This window comes from Salvelinus namaycush, chromosome 33, assembly GCF_016432855.1.
Source record: "Salvelinus namaycush isolate Seneca chromosome 33, SaNama_1.0, whole genome shotgun sequence".
Taxonomy (NCBI): Eukaryota; Metazoa; Chordata; class Actinopteri; order Salmoniformes; family Salmonidae; genus Salvelinus; species Salvelinus namaycush.
The window spans coordinates 1548268-1569919 of NC_052339.1; the positions used below are offsets into that span (position 1 = coordinate 1548268).

The 21652-nt window shown below is 40.1% G+C and overlaps 1 protein-coding gene across 1 annotated transcript in view; it reads right to left on the reverse strand.

Moving 5' to 3' along the window:
• The window catches only part of LOC120028066 (nuclear receptor-binding protein 2-like), a 92298-nt gene extending 70861 nt beyond the window's left edge, over positions 1-21437 (reverse strand). The window contains exon 1 of the mRNA XM_038973218.1: positions 20824-21437. Within this exon, the coding sequence (XP_038829146.1) occupies positions 20824-20943 (120 nt within the window). The 5' untranslated portion in view covers positions 20944-21437. The remainder of the gene's footprint in view (positions 1-20823) is intronic.
• Positions 21438-21652: the final 215 nt, after the last annotated feature.

Sequence of the window (21652 nt, forward strand, 5' to 3'; positions counted from 1 at the left end):
ATGTAATTCAATCTGATTAAATATTCTTCCAGTTTAACAACCTGGAAAAATAACAATCAAGTGGGCTCTGAATATGAGATGAGGGGGGATTCATTTCTGTTATGTGCTTTTGCATAACAGCGAGTGTCTATTTAACACATGACAGGGTTGACAAGAGAGAAACCCATCGGCCCTGTGCTGCGTTAGATGACATGCAGCCATGTGAACAGGTGGAACCGCGGGTTGTGTCCCTCCAGGGGACATCGGAGTGGCTGTCATTCCACGTAGAGCAGCTGTTGCCCTGTCCAGGCGACAAAGTCGAGCGGGCGGTGTTGGATCATTAGGAAGTGGCGGTCATTAGAGAGATCCCTTAAAGTAAGCCAGCTGGAACATGACAGGGGTTTACAAGGGCCAGCTACGCACGTGGCTCAGACTGAGCTGAGGGTTTGGTGGCCATTTGGATAATTGTTTGCTTGAGGACGTGTCAGTCACAGTTACCACATGAATGTGATCCATGTACAGTACTGTAATATCATGTAGGCCCACTGTATGATACGATAACTGTAAAGCACAGCTAAAGATGTTGCTGACAATACTAGTTTTTAAGAAACATCAACCTTCTCCATGACAGGCATGTCAAGCATGTACCTTCTAGTAAGTTGCCATGGAGAAGCAGTAATTTGCATAAAGCCATTGGTGCACATTGTTGGCACCTATTCCCCCCTCTGTCTCAAAACAAAGACCTGCAACAGTGAGCAGTGACACCTGTACAAAACTATGCAAATATATTAGTCCTTGTCAATCATCATTCTTACACAGTCCCTCAACAGTCATACATTTACATTGAGACAATCCACTGGGCCCTTCCATCACTGCAGTCCCATCTTCACTGCTACCATTGATGTAATAATGGAAGCATGGGATGACTGACAATCTGTCTCTCTCCAGGGAGGATTAATGCAAGCATGGGATGATGGACAATGTCTCTCTCTAGGAGGGATTATTTGGGCAAAAATCACGCTTCCTTCCATCTCGCTCTCGAGCCACCCTGGGGTTCAGTGGTGAAGGGGCTTTGGGCTGCAGGTGATAATCTCCCCAGCTAGGCCACAAGTAAAAGGTTCCACACTTACAGGTCCAGGTAGAGTAGATTTACTCCACTCTGGAATGTAAACCCCTTTCAAATGGGATGATACGAACGTGTTTTATCTTGAAAAGGGATAGGATTCTGTGATGACCTTCGCCATGTTTCTGAGGTCCATCTGGCTGTCCTCATGTAAAGGGCTGTACAAACACCCAAATCAGACACTATGATTGGCCCATGTAGACAGAGTACCACAAATCTTTTAAATCAAGCTGCCGACTACCTAGCTGGGTGCCAGTCTGTTTCTGCTAGCTTGCTAACTTCTTATGGAATTGTCGTGTTTAGCATGACAATGAATGACAAGGAATTGGTTGGTAAGATAACAGACAGTTCTGGGACCAGGCTAGTGACTACCTCTAGGGGTTTGCAATGATGTAGAAATTGACAGCAAAAATGTGAGAGAAATTGCTAATATAAACATGACACACAATTGACAAAGCAAAAACCAGGTGGGGGAAAAACCAAAATGGGTACAAATATTACCTCAATAGAGTCTCTCTGCCTGCCACAGTATGACAATGTCTCTTAAGGGTCGTTCCATTTGAATTAAATAAATTTTTGACCGCACGCCTTTTGAGTTGAACAAAACATTCCATACATATTTGCCCATGGTAGCATTTGTCAGAAAGTGACTTTTTCCGACCTAAAATGACAAAACATTCAGAAGATAGAGGTGCTCAAAGTTTATGTCAATGTTTGGGCAAAATAAAGGCCGGTCCAGACGTCTGTGGACGTTGAAATCAAGGCTGGTCGGGACCGGACCAAAATGAAATGAACTAAATTAATGAAAGAGAGAGAGAGCGCGAAGTTGTCCAGACTTTTCAGACTATTTCTTTGACCACCAGACAACATAAAGAAAACAGATTTCAACTGAACATAACAGTATGCCACTGGAATGGAGGACAGTAACAGGTGACTCAACTGTGGTTTGTGACTACTATGATTTTCCTCATCCATTTTTCTGAAATTCTGTTAACGATTTGGTAACAGAATTTTGCGTTTTAATCACTTAAAAATTGATATCAGTCAAACACTATAACTAATTGATAGGTCCATCTTTACTTGTTACTTTTGTGAACTTTCATTATCCTCCCTCGTGAAGGATAGAAATGAGAAAATATCTTAGATGTGGATTTTTGGTAACGAAATTTCAAGGCACAAGACAATGTTTCTTAAACTTACAGAAGGCATATTAGTTGGCAGGGGTCTTAATATTAGTGTTTTTATGTTTTTCTAATACCCTTTAAGACTTCTTCTGGTAGATGTTTTCTAGACCCCTTTTCCATCCCTTTGACAAACATTCAAAGCCCTTGCTTATTCCTCATTTTTAGGATGGAAAATATTAGAAAGATTTATATATACCTTAATTTAAAAAAATGTTTGACTTAGCTTTCATCTGACACCCAATTTGACATGCTCCTATGAACTTCACATATTGCTGCTCATGGATATTTTTTACATGGAAATGACAGTAATCCATGAGTGGAAAAACACTGGGAGAAATGGTGGGCCGTGGTGTGTGTTGTTGGCCAAACGTGTCTGTCATGTGAAGTACCCTGTGACTGAGAGCGGGAGGGAGCTCAGGCAATTGTGCGAAGCACAGTGGAAGCTACGGGCAGTGCCGGATTAGGCAGAAGAGGCAATTGCATCAATTGCACCATTAGGCAGAGGAGGCAATTGCATCAGGCCTCACATCATCAAGGGGCCTCGTGAGCTGGCTCGTTGATGATGTGTCATCAAGGGGCCTCATTCTGTCTTGCTTCAGCAGGTTGATTCAGCAGCAGCAAAATCTGTGGGAAGCTTCAAAGTTGCAAAGGAAACGGGGAGGGGGGGGGGGGGGGGTTGCCTGGCTACTGTGCCCAGGTTAAATGAGGCCATATTTTTTTCAAAAAAGGCCTCCAAAAAATGTATTAATCCACAAAGCAGAATAATAATTTATAATAGATGTTGGGTTGTCATTTGAAATACTTGCTACACCAGAAGTTAATGGTTATATGTAGGAGGAATGTATATGGTGGGGTCAATTAAGGGTGGATATGAGCCATGGGCTTGGAGAGTTACTAAGTAAGGGAAAAGGCAATTAAATAGTTACAGTCACTGATAAGGGTGGATAGCTGTGGATTAGTGAGGAATGGGGGCCAAGGTCAGGTCAGGTCACATGAAGGGAGAAGGAACAGTTTATTACCCACATCACTTAACTTCCTGCCTAGCAACAAAGATGTAGTGTTTAGAGAAAAGGAGGAGACTCCGCCTAAAGGGGGTATAAATATATGTGCTGGTGGAAACAGGTCTTTGTCTTTTCAGCTGTTTGACCCATTGGGTGAATAAACTTGGTTTGAGCTTTTCCTAGTTTTCTGTTAGTTTATTTAGAACCTAACATAGATCAATAATTTCTTAACATACATATATTTCATATCAATACCCTATAGATAAGGATTTCCTTTGACTACATATTCATAACTCATTCATTACACATCTATAAGCATTTAAGCATCATGAATGTCTTATAACAGGTCGTAAATGCATTATTAAAGGTTAATGAAATATATCCATAGCACATTCATGTCATGCTATGCGAGAGCTCATATTTCGGTATCTTAATAGATGCATCATTAAAATAATTATGGCTGTTCACAAAAGTGTCCTGCCATACCAGTGATAATGATTATGCCTAAAGGCCAAACCACATTTAGAAAATTATGCTGATATATAGACTTCACAATTCCATTTCCCATACCGGCCGGTATAGACCCCTGACTTACCATCTCACTGAGGTCAACAGTGCATGAAGATCACCACAGGGTTGAATACTCAGGGTAAATTTTACAGATCAAATCACGTAGTTGAGGGTAACTCTTTTGTAACTCATTAACAGCCTTCCTCCACATCACAATTAAGTTAATGGTCTATAACACACACATGAAGGGTCTACAGTGTACGTATGAATTATATGCAGTCAAACTAATGTCCAACCGTCTGTATTTTCCCATTCATAAAGCATTTACGGTTAACATTAAAAGGTCTAGGTATGAATTATACACAGTCAATGTACTGTCATTCCAGTTTTACCATTCATAAAGAATGTATAAAGCATTTATAAACATGCCACACTTATCAAAAAGAATAGACAACACAGAATGTTAAACGAAATATGAACATTTATATGAACCTTTTCCAGACGTAGAACAGAAAACAATGAACATCGCCAAAGAATCCTACTATTAACATTTTTGTTTGACTATTCTTGAATAGACTTAACAAATCAAATAATTCAAATTCAATTCCCCATTTCTGAGTAAAAATAACTAACACAGGGTGGTAAAAGGAAGCTAGCATTTCCCTCTTATTCCTTAATGTAGCTAGCTAGCAAACAGCTAGCTAAGTCCCTGGCAATGTCAATACGTTTTCCAACTAAGTCAATAAACATTACAAAATCATCATAAATGCTAATACAACCATAAAACATTTAGATAACAATGGTATCTATCTCACTATAAGAATTAAATTGCACTTTTGCATATTACAAACCTTTACCAACAGGACAAATTAAGATCCAGAAACAATATGAATTTCTTTCTATTTTGGCTACACAGGACGTCACTTCCTGGGGGATCTCTCGAATAGACAAAAAAATTAAAATAATTGTAACATTTAGTTAAACTTTTTGTTTTTCATGACTGACATTTAGCTAAAATAGCAAAAATAGCAGCCAGAAGAACACAGGGCTGTCACCCGGAAGTGATTACACACTGACATCTCATGTAATTCCCTGGAGTCCAAACAAAAGCAAATGGTTTCTGTCTCTTAATTTGTATTGTTTAAAAAAAAATCATAATGTGTCAAAGACGATGTAAATAGTGAAATAACATTGTTAACTAAATGTTTCATGAATTTTATGATTAAAGTGTTGATATTCTGCCAGTGGCTTAGCAAGTTAGCTAGTAGCTATATTAGTGAATAAGGGGGAAATGCTAGCTAGCTTTACCACCCTGTGTCAGAACGTTTTACAAGAGTTGTGGACTCGAGTCACATCACTTGACTTGTAGCCTCAAGACTCCGGATTCAACTTTGACTTGAGACTGATGACTTAAAATGATCTGGCCAGGTTTTGCAATGTTTTGTCACTCATTTTGTGGCACAGTCTCTGTGGATTACTCTCCACACAGCCAGAGACAGTAGCGCAGCGTCTCCCTTGCAAAAAAACGTGCAACAGATTGCCTTGTGAAACGCACACTTTGTGCAATGTTTATTGTGTACATGAACATTAGCAAGACTCATGAGGTAAAAGTTCAATGTATGGTTTCCTTTGATCATATTTCCCGAGTTATGTCGGAGTGTGTCTGTGTCATTCTTGTTGTGCGTAATTGTCCACGCCTCAGTGCGCATAGAAAAAGGCTACGTGGCCTGCGCGCCACGCATAGGAGTCAGTACGTTGAAGAAAAAAATATTGTTCCATGTATGAATGGTGATTAAATATCATTAGGCTAACAATCATTTAGCTAAGTCTGATTAAGCCAAATGTAACAATGGGTGTAGAAATTGTGTTTTACATTGTAGAACCAGTTTATTGATTGTAATTACCAATTGCCAAGATTAGATTGGTCAAACGGGAGCTCAAACAGGTACAGTTGACGTCAGAAGTTTACATACATATGGTTGGAGTCATTTAAACTAGTTTTTCAACCACTCCACAAATTTCTTGTTAACAAAATATAGTTTTGGCAAGTCGGTTAGGACATCAAGTAATTTTTCCAACAATTGTTTACAGACAGATTATATCACTATCACAATTCCAGTGGGTCAGAAGTTTACATACATTAAGTTAAACAGCTTGGAAAATTACAGAAAATGATGTCATGGCTTTAGAAGCTTCTGATAGGCTAATTGACATCATTTGAGTCAATTGGAGGTGTACCTGTGGATGTATTTCAAGGCCAACCTTCAAACTCAGTGCGAAAAGTGCGAATCAATCACAGAACAGCAGCAAAGGACCTTGTGAGGATGCTGGAGGAGACAGGTACAAAAGTATCTTTATCCATAGTAAAACGAGTCCTATATCGACATAACCTGAAAGGCCGCTCAGCAAGGAAGAAGCCACCGCTCCAAAACCACCATAAAAAAGCAAGACTACAGTTTGCAACTGCACATGGGGACAAAGATCGTACTTTTTGGAGAAATGTCCTCTGGTTTAATGAAACAAAAATAGAACTGTTTGGCCATAATGACCATCGTTATGTTTGGAGGAAAAGGGGTGAGGCTTGCAAGCCAAAGAACATCATCCCAACCGTGAAGCACAGAGGTGGCAGCATCATGTTGTGGGGGTGCTTTGCTACAGGAGGGACTGGTGCACTTCACAAAATAGATGGCATCATGGAGGTAGGAAAATTATGTGGATATATTGAAGCAACATCTCAAGACATCAGTCAGGAAGTTAAAGCTTGGTCGCAAATGGGTCTTCCAAATGGACAATGACCCCAAGCATACTTCCAAAGTTGCGGGAAAATGGCTTAAGGACAACAAAGTCAAGGTATTGGAGTGGCCATCACAAAGCCCTGACCTCAATCCTATAGAAATTTGTGGGCAGAACTGAAAAAGCGTGTGCGAGCAATGAGGCCTACAAACCTGACTCAGTTACACCAGCTCTGTCAGGAGGAATGGGCCAAGTTAACCATTTATAGGCAATGCTACCAAATACTAATTGAGTGTATGTAAACTTCTGACCTAATGGGAATGTGATGAAAGAAATAAAAGCTGAAATAAATCACTCTCTCTACTATTATTCTGACATTTCACATTCTTAAAATAAAGTGGTGATCCTAACTGACGTAAGACAGGGCATTTTTACTAGGATTACATGTTAGGAATTGTGAAAAACTGAGTTTAAAATGTATTTGGCTAAGGTGTATGTAAACTTCCGACCTCAACTGTACATATAAGCACTTGGCCCCTCCCAGGACCATACAATTATGGGAGGCTGTGCAGTCTTGCCCTCCACAGTGCATTCGGAAAGTAAGACAAATTCTTTCCACATTTTGTTATGTTCCAGCCTTATTATAAAATAATTTAAATAAAACAATTCCTCATCAATTTACACACAATACCAAATAATGACAAGGCAAACAGGTTGTTAGAAATTGTTGCAAATTTATTCCAAATAAAAAACAGATACCTTTTTTACAGTGCATTCGGAAAGTATTCAGACCCCTTCACTTTTTCCACTTTGTTACGTTACAGCCTTATTTTAAAATGTATTTAATTGTTCCCCATCCCCCATCAAGCTACACACAATACCCCATAATGATTCAACAAAAAAAAATTTTTTTGCAAATGTATTAAAAATAAAAAACTGAAATATCACATTTACATAAGTATTCAGACTAGAGGTCGACCGATTAATCGGAATGACCGATTTCAAGTTTTCATAACAATCGGAAATTGGTATTTTTTGAACACCGATTTTTTTACACTTTTATTTAACTAGGCAAGTCTAAGAACACATTCTTATTTTCAATGACGGCCTAGGAACGGTGGGTTAACTACCTTGTTCAGGGGCAGAATGACAGATTTTTACCTTGTCAGCTCGGGGATTCGATCTTGCGACCTTTCGGTTAACTAGTCCAACGCTCTAACCACCTGATTACATTGTACTCCACGAGGAGCCTGCCTGTTACGCGAATGCAGTAAGAAGCCAAGGTAAGTTGCTAGCTAGCATTAAACTTATCTTATAAAAAACAATCAATCAATCATAATCACTAGTTAACTACACATGGTTGATGATATTACTAGTTTATCTAGCGTGTCCTGCGTTGCATATAATCGATGCGGTGCGAATTTGCGAAAAAGGACTGTCGTTGCTCCAAGGTGTACCAGCCTCGAGTCTGGTACACCTGTATTTGGGGAGTTTCTCCCATTCTTCTCTGCAGATCCTCTCAAGCTGTCAGGTTGGATGGGGAGTGTCACTGCACAGCTATTTTCAGGTCTCTCCAGAGATGTTCGATCGGGTTCAAGGCCGGGCTCTGGGTTGTCTTCGCTGTGTGCTTAGGGTCATTGTCCTGTTGGAAGTTGAACCTTCGCCCCAGTCTGAGGCCCTGAGCGCTCTGGAGCAGGTTTTCATCAAGGATCTCTCTGTACTTTGCTCCGTTCATCTTTCCCTCGATCCTAACTATTCTCCCAGTCCCCGCCGCTGAAAAACATCCCCATAGCATGATGCTGCCACCACCATGCTTCACCGTAGGGACGATGCCAGGTTTCCTGCAGATGTGACGCTTGGCATTCAGGCCAAATAGTTCAATCTTGGTTTCATCAGACCAGAGAGTCTTGTTTCTCATAGTCTGAGTGTCCTTTAGGTGCCTTTTGGCAAACTCCAAGAAGGCTGTCATGTGCCTTTTACTGAGGAGTGGCTTCTGTCTGGCCACTCTTACCATAAAGGCCTGATTGGTGGAGTGCTGCAGAGATGGTTGTCCTTCTGGAAGTTTCTCCCATCTCCAGACGAACTCTGGAGCTCTGTCAGAGTGACCATCGGGTTCTTGGTCACCTCCCTCACCAAAGCCCTTCTCCCTCGATTGCACAGTTTTGCCGGGCAGACAGCTCTAGGAAGAGTCTTGGTGGTTCCAAACTTCTTCATTTAAGAATGATGGAGGCCACTGTGTTCTTGGGGACCTTCAATGCAGTAGAAATGTTTTGGTACCCTTACCCCGATCTGTGCCTCGATACGGTCCTGTCTCGGAGCTCTACGGACAATTCCTTCGATCTCATGGCTTGGTCTTTGCTCTGACATGCACCTTATATAAACATGTGTGTGCATTTTCAAATCATGTCCAATCAATTTACCACAGGTGGACTCCAATCAAGTTATAAAAACATCTCAAGGATGATCAATGGAAACAGGAAGCACCCGAGCTGAATTTCGAGTCTCATTGCAAAGGGTCTGAATACTTATGTAAATACGGTATCAGAAATTACATTAAATTGACTGCATAGAATTCATACATTTACCTTTAAATGCAAACTGCCACTGATCTATAATTACCATTAAGTGCTTAGCTATAAATGCTTTATGAATGGGAAAATAGATGACTTTCCTTTGAGTGCATAGAATTCATACATAGACCAGAGTTCAGGTGGGCCTTCGCGCTTCAGCCACCAAAGGGAAAGGAGGAGTGTTCAATAACAAATTACTAAAATCATGAGAAGGGCTTACCAAGAAACACTTCCAAAAGGACTAATTCGAGGTAGAAAGGAGTTGGAGCACTCAACAACAAAAAAGCTGAGATGGATTAAAGTGAGCGAAAATAAATCAATTGTACAGGATGTGAATAGGCGACTGACGTTTCGACGTCAAGCTGACATCTTCCTCAGAGTGACCTGCCCATTGCACTTAGCTCTTATTTATAGCCCAGTGGCGCATTGAGACACAACAATGTAAGAAAATAATCATTAGACACTCTGGATGCTAAGAGGCTAAACTCAGATTTTTCACTATCCTCGTTTCTATAATGTTGTTGCGTAGATTTGTTGTGTCTCTGGATTCAAAGACACCCAAATATCACCTGAATATTTTGACATTGACTATTTGTTTTATTTTTGTATTTTATTTAACCTTTATTTAACTAGGCAAGTCAGTTAAGAACAAATTCTTATTTACAATGACGGCCTACCGGGGAACAGTAGGTTAACTGCCTTGTTCAGGGGCAGAACGAAAGATTTTTACCTTTACCCCTATTAACAAGACACACCATTTCTCTTATTATTAGTATTATTTTGTGCTGTAATTTGCCATTTACCTTGAACCATATTATCATTATTATCTTCTTAGATTCTAACATTTGTAAAACATGAATTTTATTTAGTAGATAAGTAGTGGTTTCCCAAACTCGGTCCTGGGGCCCGCCCAGGCACTACACAGCTGATTCAAATAATCAAAGCTTGATGATGAGATGGTTATTTGAATCAGCTATGTATTGCTAGGGCTAAAGCCTAAACGTGCACCCATGGTGGCCCCAGGACTGAGTTTGGGAAACCCTAAGAAGTATTCAACCCCCTGTCAATGCATGTTAGAATCACCTTTGGCAGTCACCTTTGGAATCACCTTTGGCAGTCTTTCTGAGTAAGTCTCTAAGAGCTTTCCACACTAGCATTGTTACCCATTATTCTTTTCAAAATTATTCAAACTCTGTCAAATGTGTTGTTGATCATTGTAATTGAACCATTTTCAGGTCTTGCCATAGATTTTATAGCAGATTTAAGTCAAAACTAACTCGGCCACTCAGGAACATTCACTGTCTTCTTGGTAAGCAACTCCACTATAGATTTGGCCTTTTAAGTTATTGTCCTGCTGAAAGGTGAATTAATCTCCCAGTGTCTGGTGGAAAGCAGACTGAACCAGATTTTCCTCTAGGATTTTGTCTGTGCTTAGCTCCATTCCGTTTCTTTTTTATCCTGAAAAACTCCCCAGTCCTTAACGATTGCAAGCATACCCATAACATGGTGCAGGCACCACTATGCTTAAAAATATGGAGAATGGTAGGCTTGGGTGGTATACTGTATATACCGGGGTATTTTGAAATAGTTTTTCAATGACGTCAATACCATTAAAATAATTTATTTGGAGTTTTTCACAAAATGTTTATATTTGTAGCTACTTTTTAAGTAAATACCTGCAGTCAAATTGTGCAATAAATTAGGAGATAAAGCAGCATTCTTCATTTCACCGGTCACATTATGAAGCATACCGTAGTTCCCCAGAACAGTTGAGCCAGTCACGGGCTTGTTTGTAAATTGCACAACTGGAGAAAGCGGGAGCAGGTGAGTCCAGCTATGTATTGTCAGGGGTTGCGTTTTATATTGAGTCAACAGTGTTTTTTTGCTTCAATAAACTGATCAGGGACGTGCAACTATAGTTTCCCTTCACAAAAAATACATTAGTGCAACACATTCGGCAGTAAATTGCTTCATTTTCATCAGATGACAACAAAAGTGCAATGCTATTTGGTTGGCAGCCACACAACTAAATTAGTTTACAATGAAAAAGCAAGGTATTATTTAGCAAAAACAATGCATGGCCATCATATTTCAAATGTTTGTCATAAAAAAAATGTAGCCAGTTACATTTCCTAATGTTTTGTTTAATCCGGCATTTTACCTGAGAAAAGTAGGCTGGCACACTGATAAAAGCACCGGAGAAAAGTAGCTACACATCAGTCAGAGCACTGTCTGCTGATAGAATGCTCTTCGTGAATTCTCATCCGAGTGGAGAAGTGCAAACAAAGCACAGAATTTGTCTGATGCTGAGCAGAAATTACAATAAGAAGAATTTTAGTTCTGTGTAGATTTCCTGTGTGAAAAACAAAGAATTCTGCATTAATGTGACCCCTAAGTTTAACCTGTTGAGGATAGAGGGCGCTATTTTCACTTTGGGGGAAAATCGTGCCCAATTTAAACGGCCTCGTACTCTATTCTTGCTCGTACAATATGCATATTATTATTACTATTGGATAGAAAACACTCTCAAGTTTCTAAAACCGTTTGAATTATATCTGTGAGTAAAACAGAACTCATTTTGCAGCAAACTTCCTGTCAGAAAGTGAAAAATCTGAAATCCAGGCTCTGTTCCAGGGCCTCCCTAATCGTTTGCTTGAATTCTATTAGTATACATGCACTTCATACGCCTTCCACTAGATGTCAATAGGCTGTGAGAGGTGAAATGGGGTCTCTAGCTCTTTCTATGGTGAAAAGAGACAGCTTGGAATGACATGACCCCAGAATTCCTTTGTTCAGGAAGCGCATAAAGGTCACCAGTATTGGCTTCTGAAAAGCATTCGTTATAGACGTGTTATATCTCCGGCTTTGATTTTATTTGATAAATGTAATAATATCATCGTGAAGTATGTTTTTTCAATATAGCTTTATTAGATTATTGAATTTTTTTCGGGAGTTTAGGCGTGTTGCGTTCTTTGCGTTTGGTGACGAAGGAGAGCTTAGCGCCACTTAGCTAGTTTTGCTTGCTCATTCGAGAGGGAAAAATGCCATTCTAAAACCAAACAACGATTGTTCTGGACAAAGGACCCCTTGTACAACATTCTGATGGAAGATCATCAAAAAGTAGGACCCATTTATGATGGTATTTCATATATCTGTCGAACATGTTGTACTAGTAGTTTGCGGCCAGGTTTTGGGGGCTCTCTCGCAATAACGTAAGCTGCATATCGTAATGAAGTTATTTTTAGAATTCTAACACGGCGATTGCATTAAGAACTAGTGTATCTATCATTTCCTATACAACATGTATTTTTTAGTAAAGATTATGAATAGTTATTTGGTCAGAATAGGTGAGTGTCAGAAAAATATCCGAACATTCTGGGAAAAAGATGCTAAGTTTTCAGAATGTGTAACCACGGATTTCAGCTCTAAATATGCACATTTTCGAACAAACCATATATGTATTGTGTAATATGATGTTATAGGACTGTCATCTGATGAAGGTTTATGAAGGTTAGTGAAAATTAATATCTTTTGCTGGTTTATTCGCTATCGCTAACGTGCCTATTGCTATCGCTAACGTGCCTTGATGAATGAATGCGGTTGTGTGGTAGGCTATTGTAGTAAGCTAATATAATGCTATATTGTGTTTTCGCTGTAAAACACTTTTTTTTTTAAATCGGGAAATATTGGCTGGATTCACAAGATGTTTGTTTTTAATTTGCTGTACACCATGTATTTTTCAGAAATGTTTTATGATGAGTATTTAGGTATTTCACGTTGGTCTCTATAATTACTCTGGCTGCTTCGGTGCTATTTTTGATGGTAGCTGTGATGGTAGCTGCAATGTAAAACTGATTTATACCTCAAATATGCAAATTTTTCGAACAAAACATAGATTTATTGTGTAACATGTTATAGGACTGTCATCTGATGAAGTTGTTTCTTGGTTAGTTTGGTTGGTTCTTGGTTAGTTTGGTTGGTTTCGTGCATGCTACCTGTGCTGTGAAAAATGTCTGTGCTTTTTTGTATTTGGTTCGTGAGCTAACATAAATATACGTGCTGTTTTCGCTGTAAAACATTTAAAAAATCGGACATGTTGACTGGATTCACAAGATGTGTATCTTTCATTTGCTGTATTGGACTTGTTAATGTGTGAAAGTTAAATATTTCTCAAAAATATTTTTTGAATTTCGCGCTCTGCCTTTTCAGTGGAATGTGGGAGGAGTTCCGCTAGCGGAGCGCTGGGGCTAGACAGGTTAACTTGCTAGTTATGTAAGTAAGTGGCTGAATTAGTAAGGTGACGGGGCATCGTATTGTGTTAACCTTCTGCCGTGTTGGAGCCCTTTGGATGAGTTATCTGTACAGCTGCCACTGCTATCTTTTGATTTCCTTGCGTTTTTTCTCCTCTCCGTTCTCAGCCAGTCTGCTCCTCCCCCATCTTCTCCGGTGTGCACGTCCACCATCTTCTCTGAGTAGAGCAGGCAGGCCAAACTCATAACTTCACACAGACAAAGTGAGTATATACATGCTGCTCCAGAGCCAGTACTGTTCTTACTTCAGAGAAGCATGCATCAAAACTTTGTTCATATGCACAATGTCTCTCATTCACATCGCTTGTATATGTCCAAACTCACAGAAAATGCCATTCGATAGCTCCTACCTGTATATGTATAACTTTATGAGCTGGATTACCTGTCTTCACAATTTGTTTATTTAAGTAAGCATATTTAGCTAGCAGCCTCCATGGAAATTCGTGCTATTTTTGTTAGCATTCTGGTAAGACGCCCAATGGGCTTTTTTTTGCGTAATACTGTAAATCCCAGGATGAGAGAAGGATGGTATGACAATATGCAAATCTGGCTACCGCCCAACCCTAGAGAGTGGTACTTAGTAATGTGTTGTATTGGATTTGCCCCAATCAAAACACGTTGTATTCAGGACAAAAAGTGAATTGCTTTGACACATTTTTATGCAGTATTACGTTAGTGCCTTGTTGCAAACAAGATGCATGTTTTGGAATATTTTTATTCTGTATAGGCTTCCTTATTTTCACCCTTGTCAATTAGGTTAGTATTGTGGAGTAACTACAGTGTTGTTGATCCATCCTCACTTTCTTCTATCACAGCCATTAAACTCTGTAACTGTATTAAAGTCACCATTGGCCCCATGGTGAAATCCCTCAGTGGTTTCCTTCCTCTCTGGCAACTGAGTGAGAAAGGACGCCTGCATCTTTGTAGTGACTGGGTGTAAAGATACACCATCCAGTGTAATTAATAACTTCAACATGCTCAAAGGGATATTCAATGTCAAGTCACCTGTTCGCATCCTGTCCAACGGATTAAAGTGAGATAAAATAAACCAGTGCTCTAACTTTCTACCTCAAATTAGTCATTTTGGAAGTTTTTCTCAGTAAGCCCTTCACATACATAAACCCAACTTAGGCCTAATTGTGATGTGGAGGAGGGCTGTTAATGAGTTACGAATGAGTTGATGACCCTCAACTACACGATTTTATTCAACAAGATTTACCCTGAGGATTCAACCCTGTGGTGATCTTCATGCACCATTGACCTCAGAGAGAAGAAGAATAAGGGAAGTCACGGGCCTATACCGGCCGGTGGGGAGAATGGGGCTAATACAGGCTATATATCAGCATGATTTTCTAAATGTCATTTGGCCTTTTGGCATATTTACTAACACTTGTATGGCAGAAGCACACTTTTGAGAACAGCCATAATGATGACACTACGCTGTCATTATAATGATGCATCTATTAAGACATCTAAATATGAGCTCTTGCATAGCATGACATGAATGTGCTATAGATATGCTATTCATATTTTTCATTAACCTTTAATAATGCGGTTGGGACCTGTTAAACCACATTCATGAAATGCTTATAGATGTGTAATAAATGTGTTATGATATGATGCAAGTTTCTCATAACAGCAGAAAGAAGTGTCATTAATCACCCACGGACTGGTTCACAATAATGGAATATTCCACCCTGACAGAGTTACCATGCATTGTTTCACGCGATAGGATTGGAAACGTGACTTTTATTGAAATTAAGCTGCAGCAGTGAGGCGCTTTCAAAGCGGGGCAGAGAAAAAGGAACAATAAACTAGATTGAATTTTAACTGAAAAATGTCCTAAGTCAATGCATTTCTTTAGTAAAAAGACAGGTGCTGCTGATAATACTGCCATCGTCGTTGAGGCAGAGGACATGTATGTGTAGCCCATGTATTTGATGCTGTCTGGACAAAAATAGTTTTCTCCTCTTCTGTCCAGACAGCATCAGATACATGGGCTACATATAGCAAGACTGAGGTGTGCTGTTTCGTTCGCTCCGAAGTATTTTCCGTAATTGAAGGAGTGTTGGTATTGAACTTGGAATTGAAGGAGAGGTGGCAGGTGCACAGTGCACAAATTATTATTGTCGCACCGGTCGGGATTGGGGTTGATTGATGCTCAATGTTCAATTAAAATCTCCCTACCATCATAACTAAGCCAATATGACACCAATGTTGATGATAATTCACAAATCACCTTGATTGGAGGTACACAACACACTCCCTGCCTCTGTCATGAGCAGTCCGGCCGTTGCCGAGAACCACATACTGGGTCCTTAGTATTAGAAAAAAAGAAAATATCTAGGTGTTGGATAAGAACCAGATTAAAGCGTCCATAAAGTGACCATTAGACTTGCCACCTTTCAGACTGCATAAGTTTGTAGGTGCAACAGTTTTGATTACACTTATAATTTATCGCTCTCAAGTGCTCATTTCTGTCTATTAAGAACCAACGATGTGCTACCTTTTGTAGCATTTCTGACAATGCTAACGTCTTTTTTTTTTGCCGGAGCCGGGACCAGAAACTCAGTTGCTGCGCAACAGTAAAGCTGTTTGCACCAGGCTGCCAGGCATAATAAGTGTATGCGAACAAACCTAGGCTACTGTAGCTACCTAGCTATATGGTGTTATTCATGCTGAGGTTAACCTGTTTGGGATAGGGGGCAGCATTTTCACTTTTGCATGAAATGTGTGCCCAGAGTAAACTGCCTGCTACTCTGTCCCAGATGCAAATATATGCATATTATTAGTAGTATTGGATAGAAAACACTCTGAAGTTTCTAAAACTGTTTGAATGATGTCTGTGAGTATAACAGAACTCATATGGCAGGTGAAAACCTGAGAAAAATCCAACCAGGAAGTGGGAAATCTGAGGTTTGTTGTGTCTATCGGGTCAAGTTGCACTTCCTAAGGCTTCCATTAGATGTCAACCGTCTTTAGAAACTTGTTTCAGGCTTCTGCTATAAAGGAGGGGGGAATGGGTGCTGAATGAGTCATGGGTCTGGCAGAGTGTCTCAGGCTCGTGACGCGCGCTCCCGACAGAGTTAGCTCTCGTTCCAGTGCTTTACTAAAGACAATGGAATTCTCCGGTTGGAACATTATTGATGATTATGCGAAAAACATCCTAAAGATTGATTCCATACATCGTTTGACATGTTTCTACGACCTGTAACGGAACTTTTCGAGTTTTTGTCTGGACGTAGTGCTCATGAAGATGGATTACTGGGCTGAACACGCTAACAACTAGTGGCTATTTGGACATAAATTATGGACTTTATGGAACTTTATGGAACAAATCAGTCATTTATTGTCGAACTGGGATTCCTGGGAGTGCATTCTGATGAAGATCATCAAAGGTAAGTGAATATTTATAATGTTATTTCTAACTTCTGTTGACTCCAACATGGCGGATATTTCTTTGGCTGGATTGGACTCTGAGCGCCGTACTCAGATTATGCTTTTTCCGTAAAGTTTTTTTGAAATCTGACACAGCGGTTGCATTAAGGAGAAGTCTATCTTTAATTCTGTGAATAACACTTGTATCTTTTATCAATGTTTATTATGAGTATTTCTGGGATTTCTGTGGCTATCTGCAAAATCACCGGATGTTTTGGCATCAAAACATTACTGCACATAACGCGCCAATGTAAACTGAGATTTTTGGATATAAATATGCACATTATCGAACAACATAACATGTAACATAATGTCCTATGAGTGTCATCTGATGAAGATCATCAAAGGTTAGTGATTCATTTTATCTATATTTCTGCTTTTTGTGACTCCTATCTTTGTCTGGAAAAATGGCTGTGTTTTTTTGACTTGGCTCTGAACTAACATAATCATATGTTGTGCTTTCGCTGTAAAGCCTTTTTGAAATCGGACACAATGGGTAGATTAACAATAAGTGTATTTTTCATTTGCTGTATTGGACTTGTTAATGTGTGAAAGTTACATATTTCAAAAAAATATTTTTGAATTTCACGAGCTGCCTTTTCAGCAGAATGTTGTCGAGGGGTTCTGCTAGCGGAACGCCTGCGCTAGAAAGGTTAATCAATAAAAGCAAACAGATATTTTCATTAACTACATAGGTAGCTAGCTAACATGAGCTGGCTTGCCCAACGTCCAGCAGCTAGCCTCTGTAGCTAGCTAACACCAGTCAGCTGAATGCTAGTTAGCTAATTTTCCCCCAACATCTGACACCCCCTACGGTTAGAGGATGAAATCACCTCGAGCTCAACAATTAAATGGACTGGAAAATAATGGTAAGTTTTGCGACTAAAGACACCCTTCTAGCTAGCTGACCACCAATTTTCATTGCATATATATATATATATATATATATATATATATATAATACACGTGTGTTTATATATACACACACACACACATTTTGTGGGACACGCTGTACTTTGGTCAAATTGTCACGCTGCTACCTTACAATGCATGCAATGGGCTTCTGCAACACTAGTCAGCTACTCCATAGTCGAAGCTGTGGTAAGAGCTAGCCACATTTCACTGTCAGACAGAACACAACTCAAACTGCTGAGAAAACAAATTGCTAGCTAAAGTTACATGTAAACAAACAGCACCTCTGCACTGAATCCTGTGTGCAAATGCATGCTCGCTAGCATCAGAAAAACTCTCCAGTTTCTAACATCCATAATACATTCTAGTACGCTCCTCCTGTCTTCTTGACATTTTAATCCAAATGTGTGCTGATCAACAGTGCCAAATGAATAACTCGGCCATGTGTTGGATATTTGTCAACAACTCTTCCAGTGGCGCGGAACGCTTTAGGCTAGAAACAAGATGTAAAAGGGACAAGAAAGACGTGGATCTAGTGTACATGGGGATACCTTAGTTCAGTCTCTATTGCCGAGTTATACGACCTTCAAAAGTCAATGACTTTAAACAGTTTTCTTTGACTTTGCATTCAATGGGAATTGAGTCATATTTTACAATGTAAGACTGTCACAATCAATTGATCTATTCATCTTCTAAAAACTGCAGACAATTATGTTTGACTATACTTAATTCAAAACTGACTTGAGCTATTAGAGGGCAACAGCCAGAAGACGAGGGTTTAAACCAGCAACCCTTGCAGTTAAGCAAGCACACCACCTGTGCCATTAAGGCCCCGACCTTTCGGCAGAGGTCGAATTAAAGGTTACAATAGCACTACCAATGACAGACTTTTGATCGCAATTTTTTTTAAATCAGGCTTTGCAAGTGGAAATGTTGTATAATACACCTTTAACTAGAGTCTTCCCCTGTGGGGCATCAATATGAGTCAGAAGCATTCATTCTAATGTCAATTGACTACAAAGTGTAAATAAGCAAATTTTGTTCATAAAGTCAGTCTTGTCTAAAACAGAGTTTGGAACATCAGTAAGTCACAACGAGTAAATGAAGGTTGGGTTTGGATTACAATTATGTCAAAAAATCATGCCCCCCTTTGCCAAACTCCAAGTGCAAATCACCCCTTCTAATTCGCTTCCCTTCGTTGAATGGGGCGCCGTTGTTTCATCGCCCCCAATGCAAAAGATCGCAGCCCTATAAGGATTGACCAACTATGGTTTGCATGCCCTGCCAAAAGACCCTATCATGCAGAACAGGTGGTTGGAGTTCGTTGGTCCCCAGTGCAGTGGTGGTGAGTATACAGGTAGCTAGACCGTAAACTGCTGGTTATGTATATTTGAAAAGTTGTATAAAGAAATACCAGGGTTGTTAAATTGGCCCAGCATCGCCCGGGTTAGGGGAGGGTTTGGCCGGCTGGGATGTCCTTGTCCCATCGCGCTCTAGCGACTCCTTGTGGCAGCCGGGCGCATGTACGCTGACTTCGGTCGGCAGCTATACAGTGTTTCCTCCGACACATTGGTGCGGCTGGCCTCCCAGGTTAAGCGAGCAGTGTCAAGAAGCAGTGCAGCTTGGCAGGGTCGGGTTTCAGAGGATGCAAGGCTCTCGACCATCGCCTCTCCCAAGTCTGTATGAGAGTTGCAGCGATGGGACAAGACTTTAACTATCAATTGGACTTCACAAAATTGGGGGGGGAAAAAGTACCAAAAAAATATTTTTGTTCTGTGTATGTGTATATTTCTACACACACACACACAAAACATTAGGTACACCTTCCTAATATTGAGTTGCACACCCTTTTGCCCTCAGAACAGCCTCAATTCGTCGGGACGTGGATTCTTCATGGTGTCGAAAGCGTTCCCCAGGGATGCTGGCCCATGTTGGCTCCAATGCTTCCCACAGTTGTGTCAAGTTGACTTGATGTCCTTTGGATGGTGGACCATTCTTGATACACACGGGAAACCAGCAGCATTGCAGTACGAAACACACTCAAACTGGTGTGCCTGGCACCTACTACCACACCCCATTCAAAGGCACTTAAATATTTTATTTTGTCCATTCACACTCTGAATGGCAAACATACACAACCCATGTCTCAAGGCTTAAAAATACTTATTAAACCCGTCTCCTCCCCTTCATCTACACTGACTGAAGTGGATTTAACAATTTGACATCAATAAGGGATCATAGCTTTCACCTGGATTCATCTGATCAGTCTGTCATGGAAAGAGCAGGTGTTCTTAATGTTTTGTATACAGTGTATATATCATTAAGCTGTATGTATTTTTAGATATGGCCAATAGTAAATGTGTGTTATTGTAGCAAATACACACAATGTTAAGCTACATATTCATTTGACAGAGTTAATAAACTGCCCATTGATCAGCACAGCAATTAATAAGACAGGACCATGTTTGTAAAACAAGTCAATATTACACAGGTAAGCTAACAGTTACAGAAATCAGGAAGGCAGACAGGCTCTATAGTCCTCTATATAGGAGTGACTGTGTCCAACACACCGTCACCTGGTGTTATGTTGGGCACCTACTGACCCAGGTTTGAATCCTAAGCAACCTGCATACACATTGTTTAAAGTACAATAGACCAACATACCTACAGTAGTTGGTTAAAGCTGTGTGCTGGAAATGGTTGGTTAAAGCTGTGTGCTGGAAATCCTCAGTACAGCATGGGTGGAGTAGACTAGGCATTGTGGCTATGTTCTGGCCCCTGACCATCCATTACTACAAAAAATAAGGCCGCAGCTGAATATAGTTGCCTACCACTATTATGTAATGTATCGGTTGTACCTGCTGCTACAATACAGACAGGCATCACCATCCAACCCCAATGATTATTAGATTCGTTACGACGTAGACTATAGGCCTATCAGGCAATAATGTTCCAGGCAATCATGCTCCAAACAGAATTATATTTCTCTTGTCTCTAACTGTCAATATGTGTATCCCACAAGTTGAATCGCTGCCACTGGAGCAACCAAACAGATAGACCAACCTGCTCTTTTCGCTTTTGCCAGCGACCGCATGGGCTTTCCTCCAGGATTTCACTCTCATCTTCACTCTCCTCCTCCTTCCCCTCAGACCCTGAATTGCTCTCCGGAACAGACATAGTCATTGTATTCCGTGTTAATTGTTATTTCCCAGTTGGTTTCACTCGAATGTAGCGCAAATGTCTATACAGTCTAGAATCCCCGACGACACAGTATAGTAAAGCGCTCAACACATCTTACTGTGAGCACAGGGGTAAACCGTAGCAGTCAAAAATAAAGGTTTCATTAAAACACCTTCAAAATGTACTCCTGATAAAGTTCAAATAAAAAGCGGAAATAAATGATATAATAGTCGTGTTAATAGGTTAACCGAGGAAAAATATTATAGTCCGGTTTGCGCGCTCAACTGCATGCGAAATAGATTGCGAAATGTTGTTCCTACTATCCGTATTCACAGATGAAGAGCAAAATCATGTGTATGGAAAAAAATTATAGTAAAAAAGTTGTTTTTCCGTTGCCTCCTTTTGTTTCGTTAATTATCTCTCCCATTGACGGTATAAAGTATATATTTTTGTTACATCTCCTAACACCATGCGTCATTGTTGTTGTTGTTGGTTAATGCGCTTCTTCTTCTGTGAATTTTATATGGCGGTTGGCAACCAACTTTAAGTGGAATTATCGCCACCAGCTGGACTGGAGTGTGGGACAGAGACAGTGAAGGTCTAAATCCTACCCAATAATCAAATCTCCCGAAAAAAAAGAAAATACATAATTAAATACTACATGTCCCGAAGATTTCACCGGGAGTTCACTTAATCCTGGCTTTTGAACCCC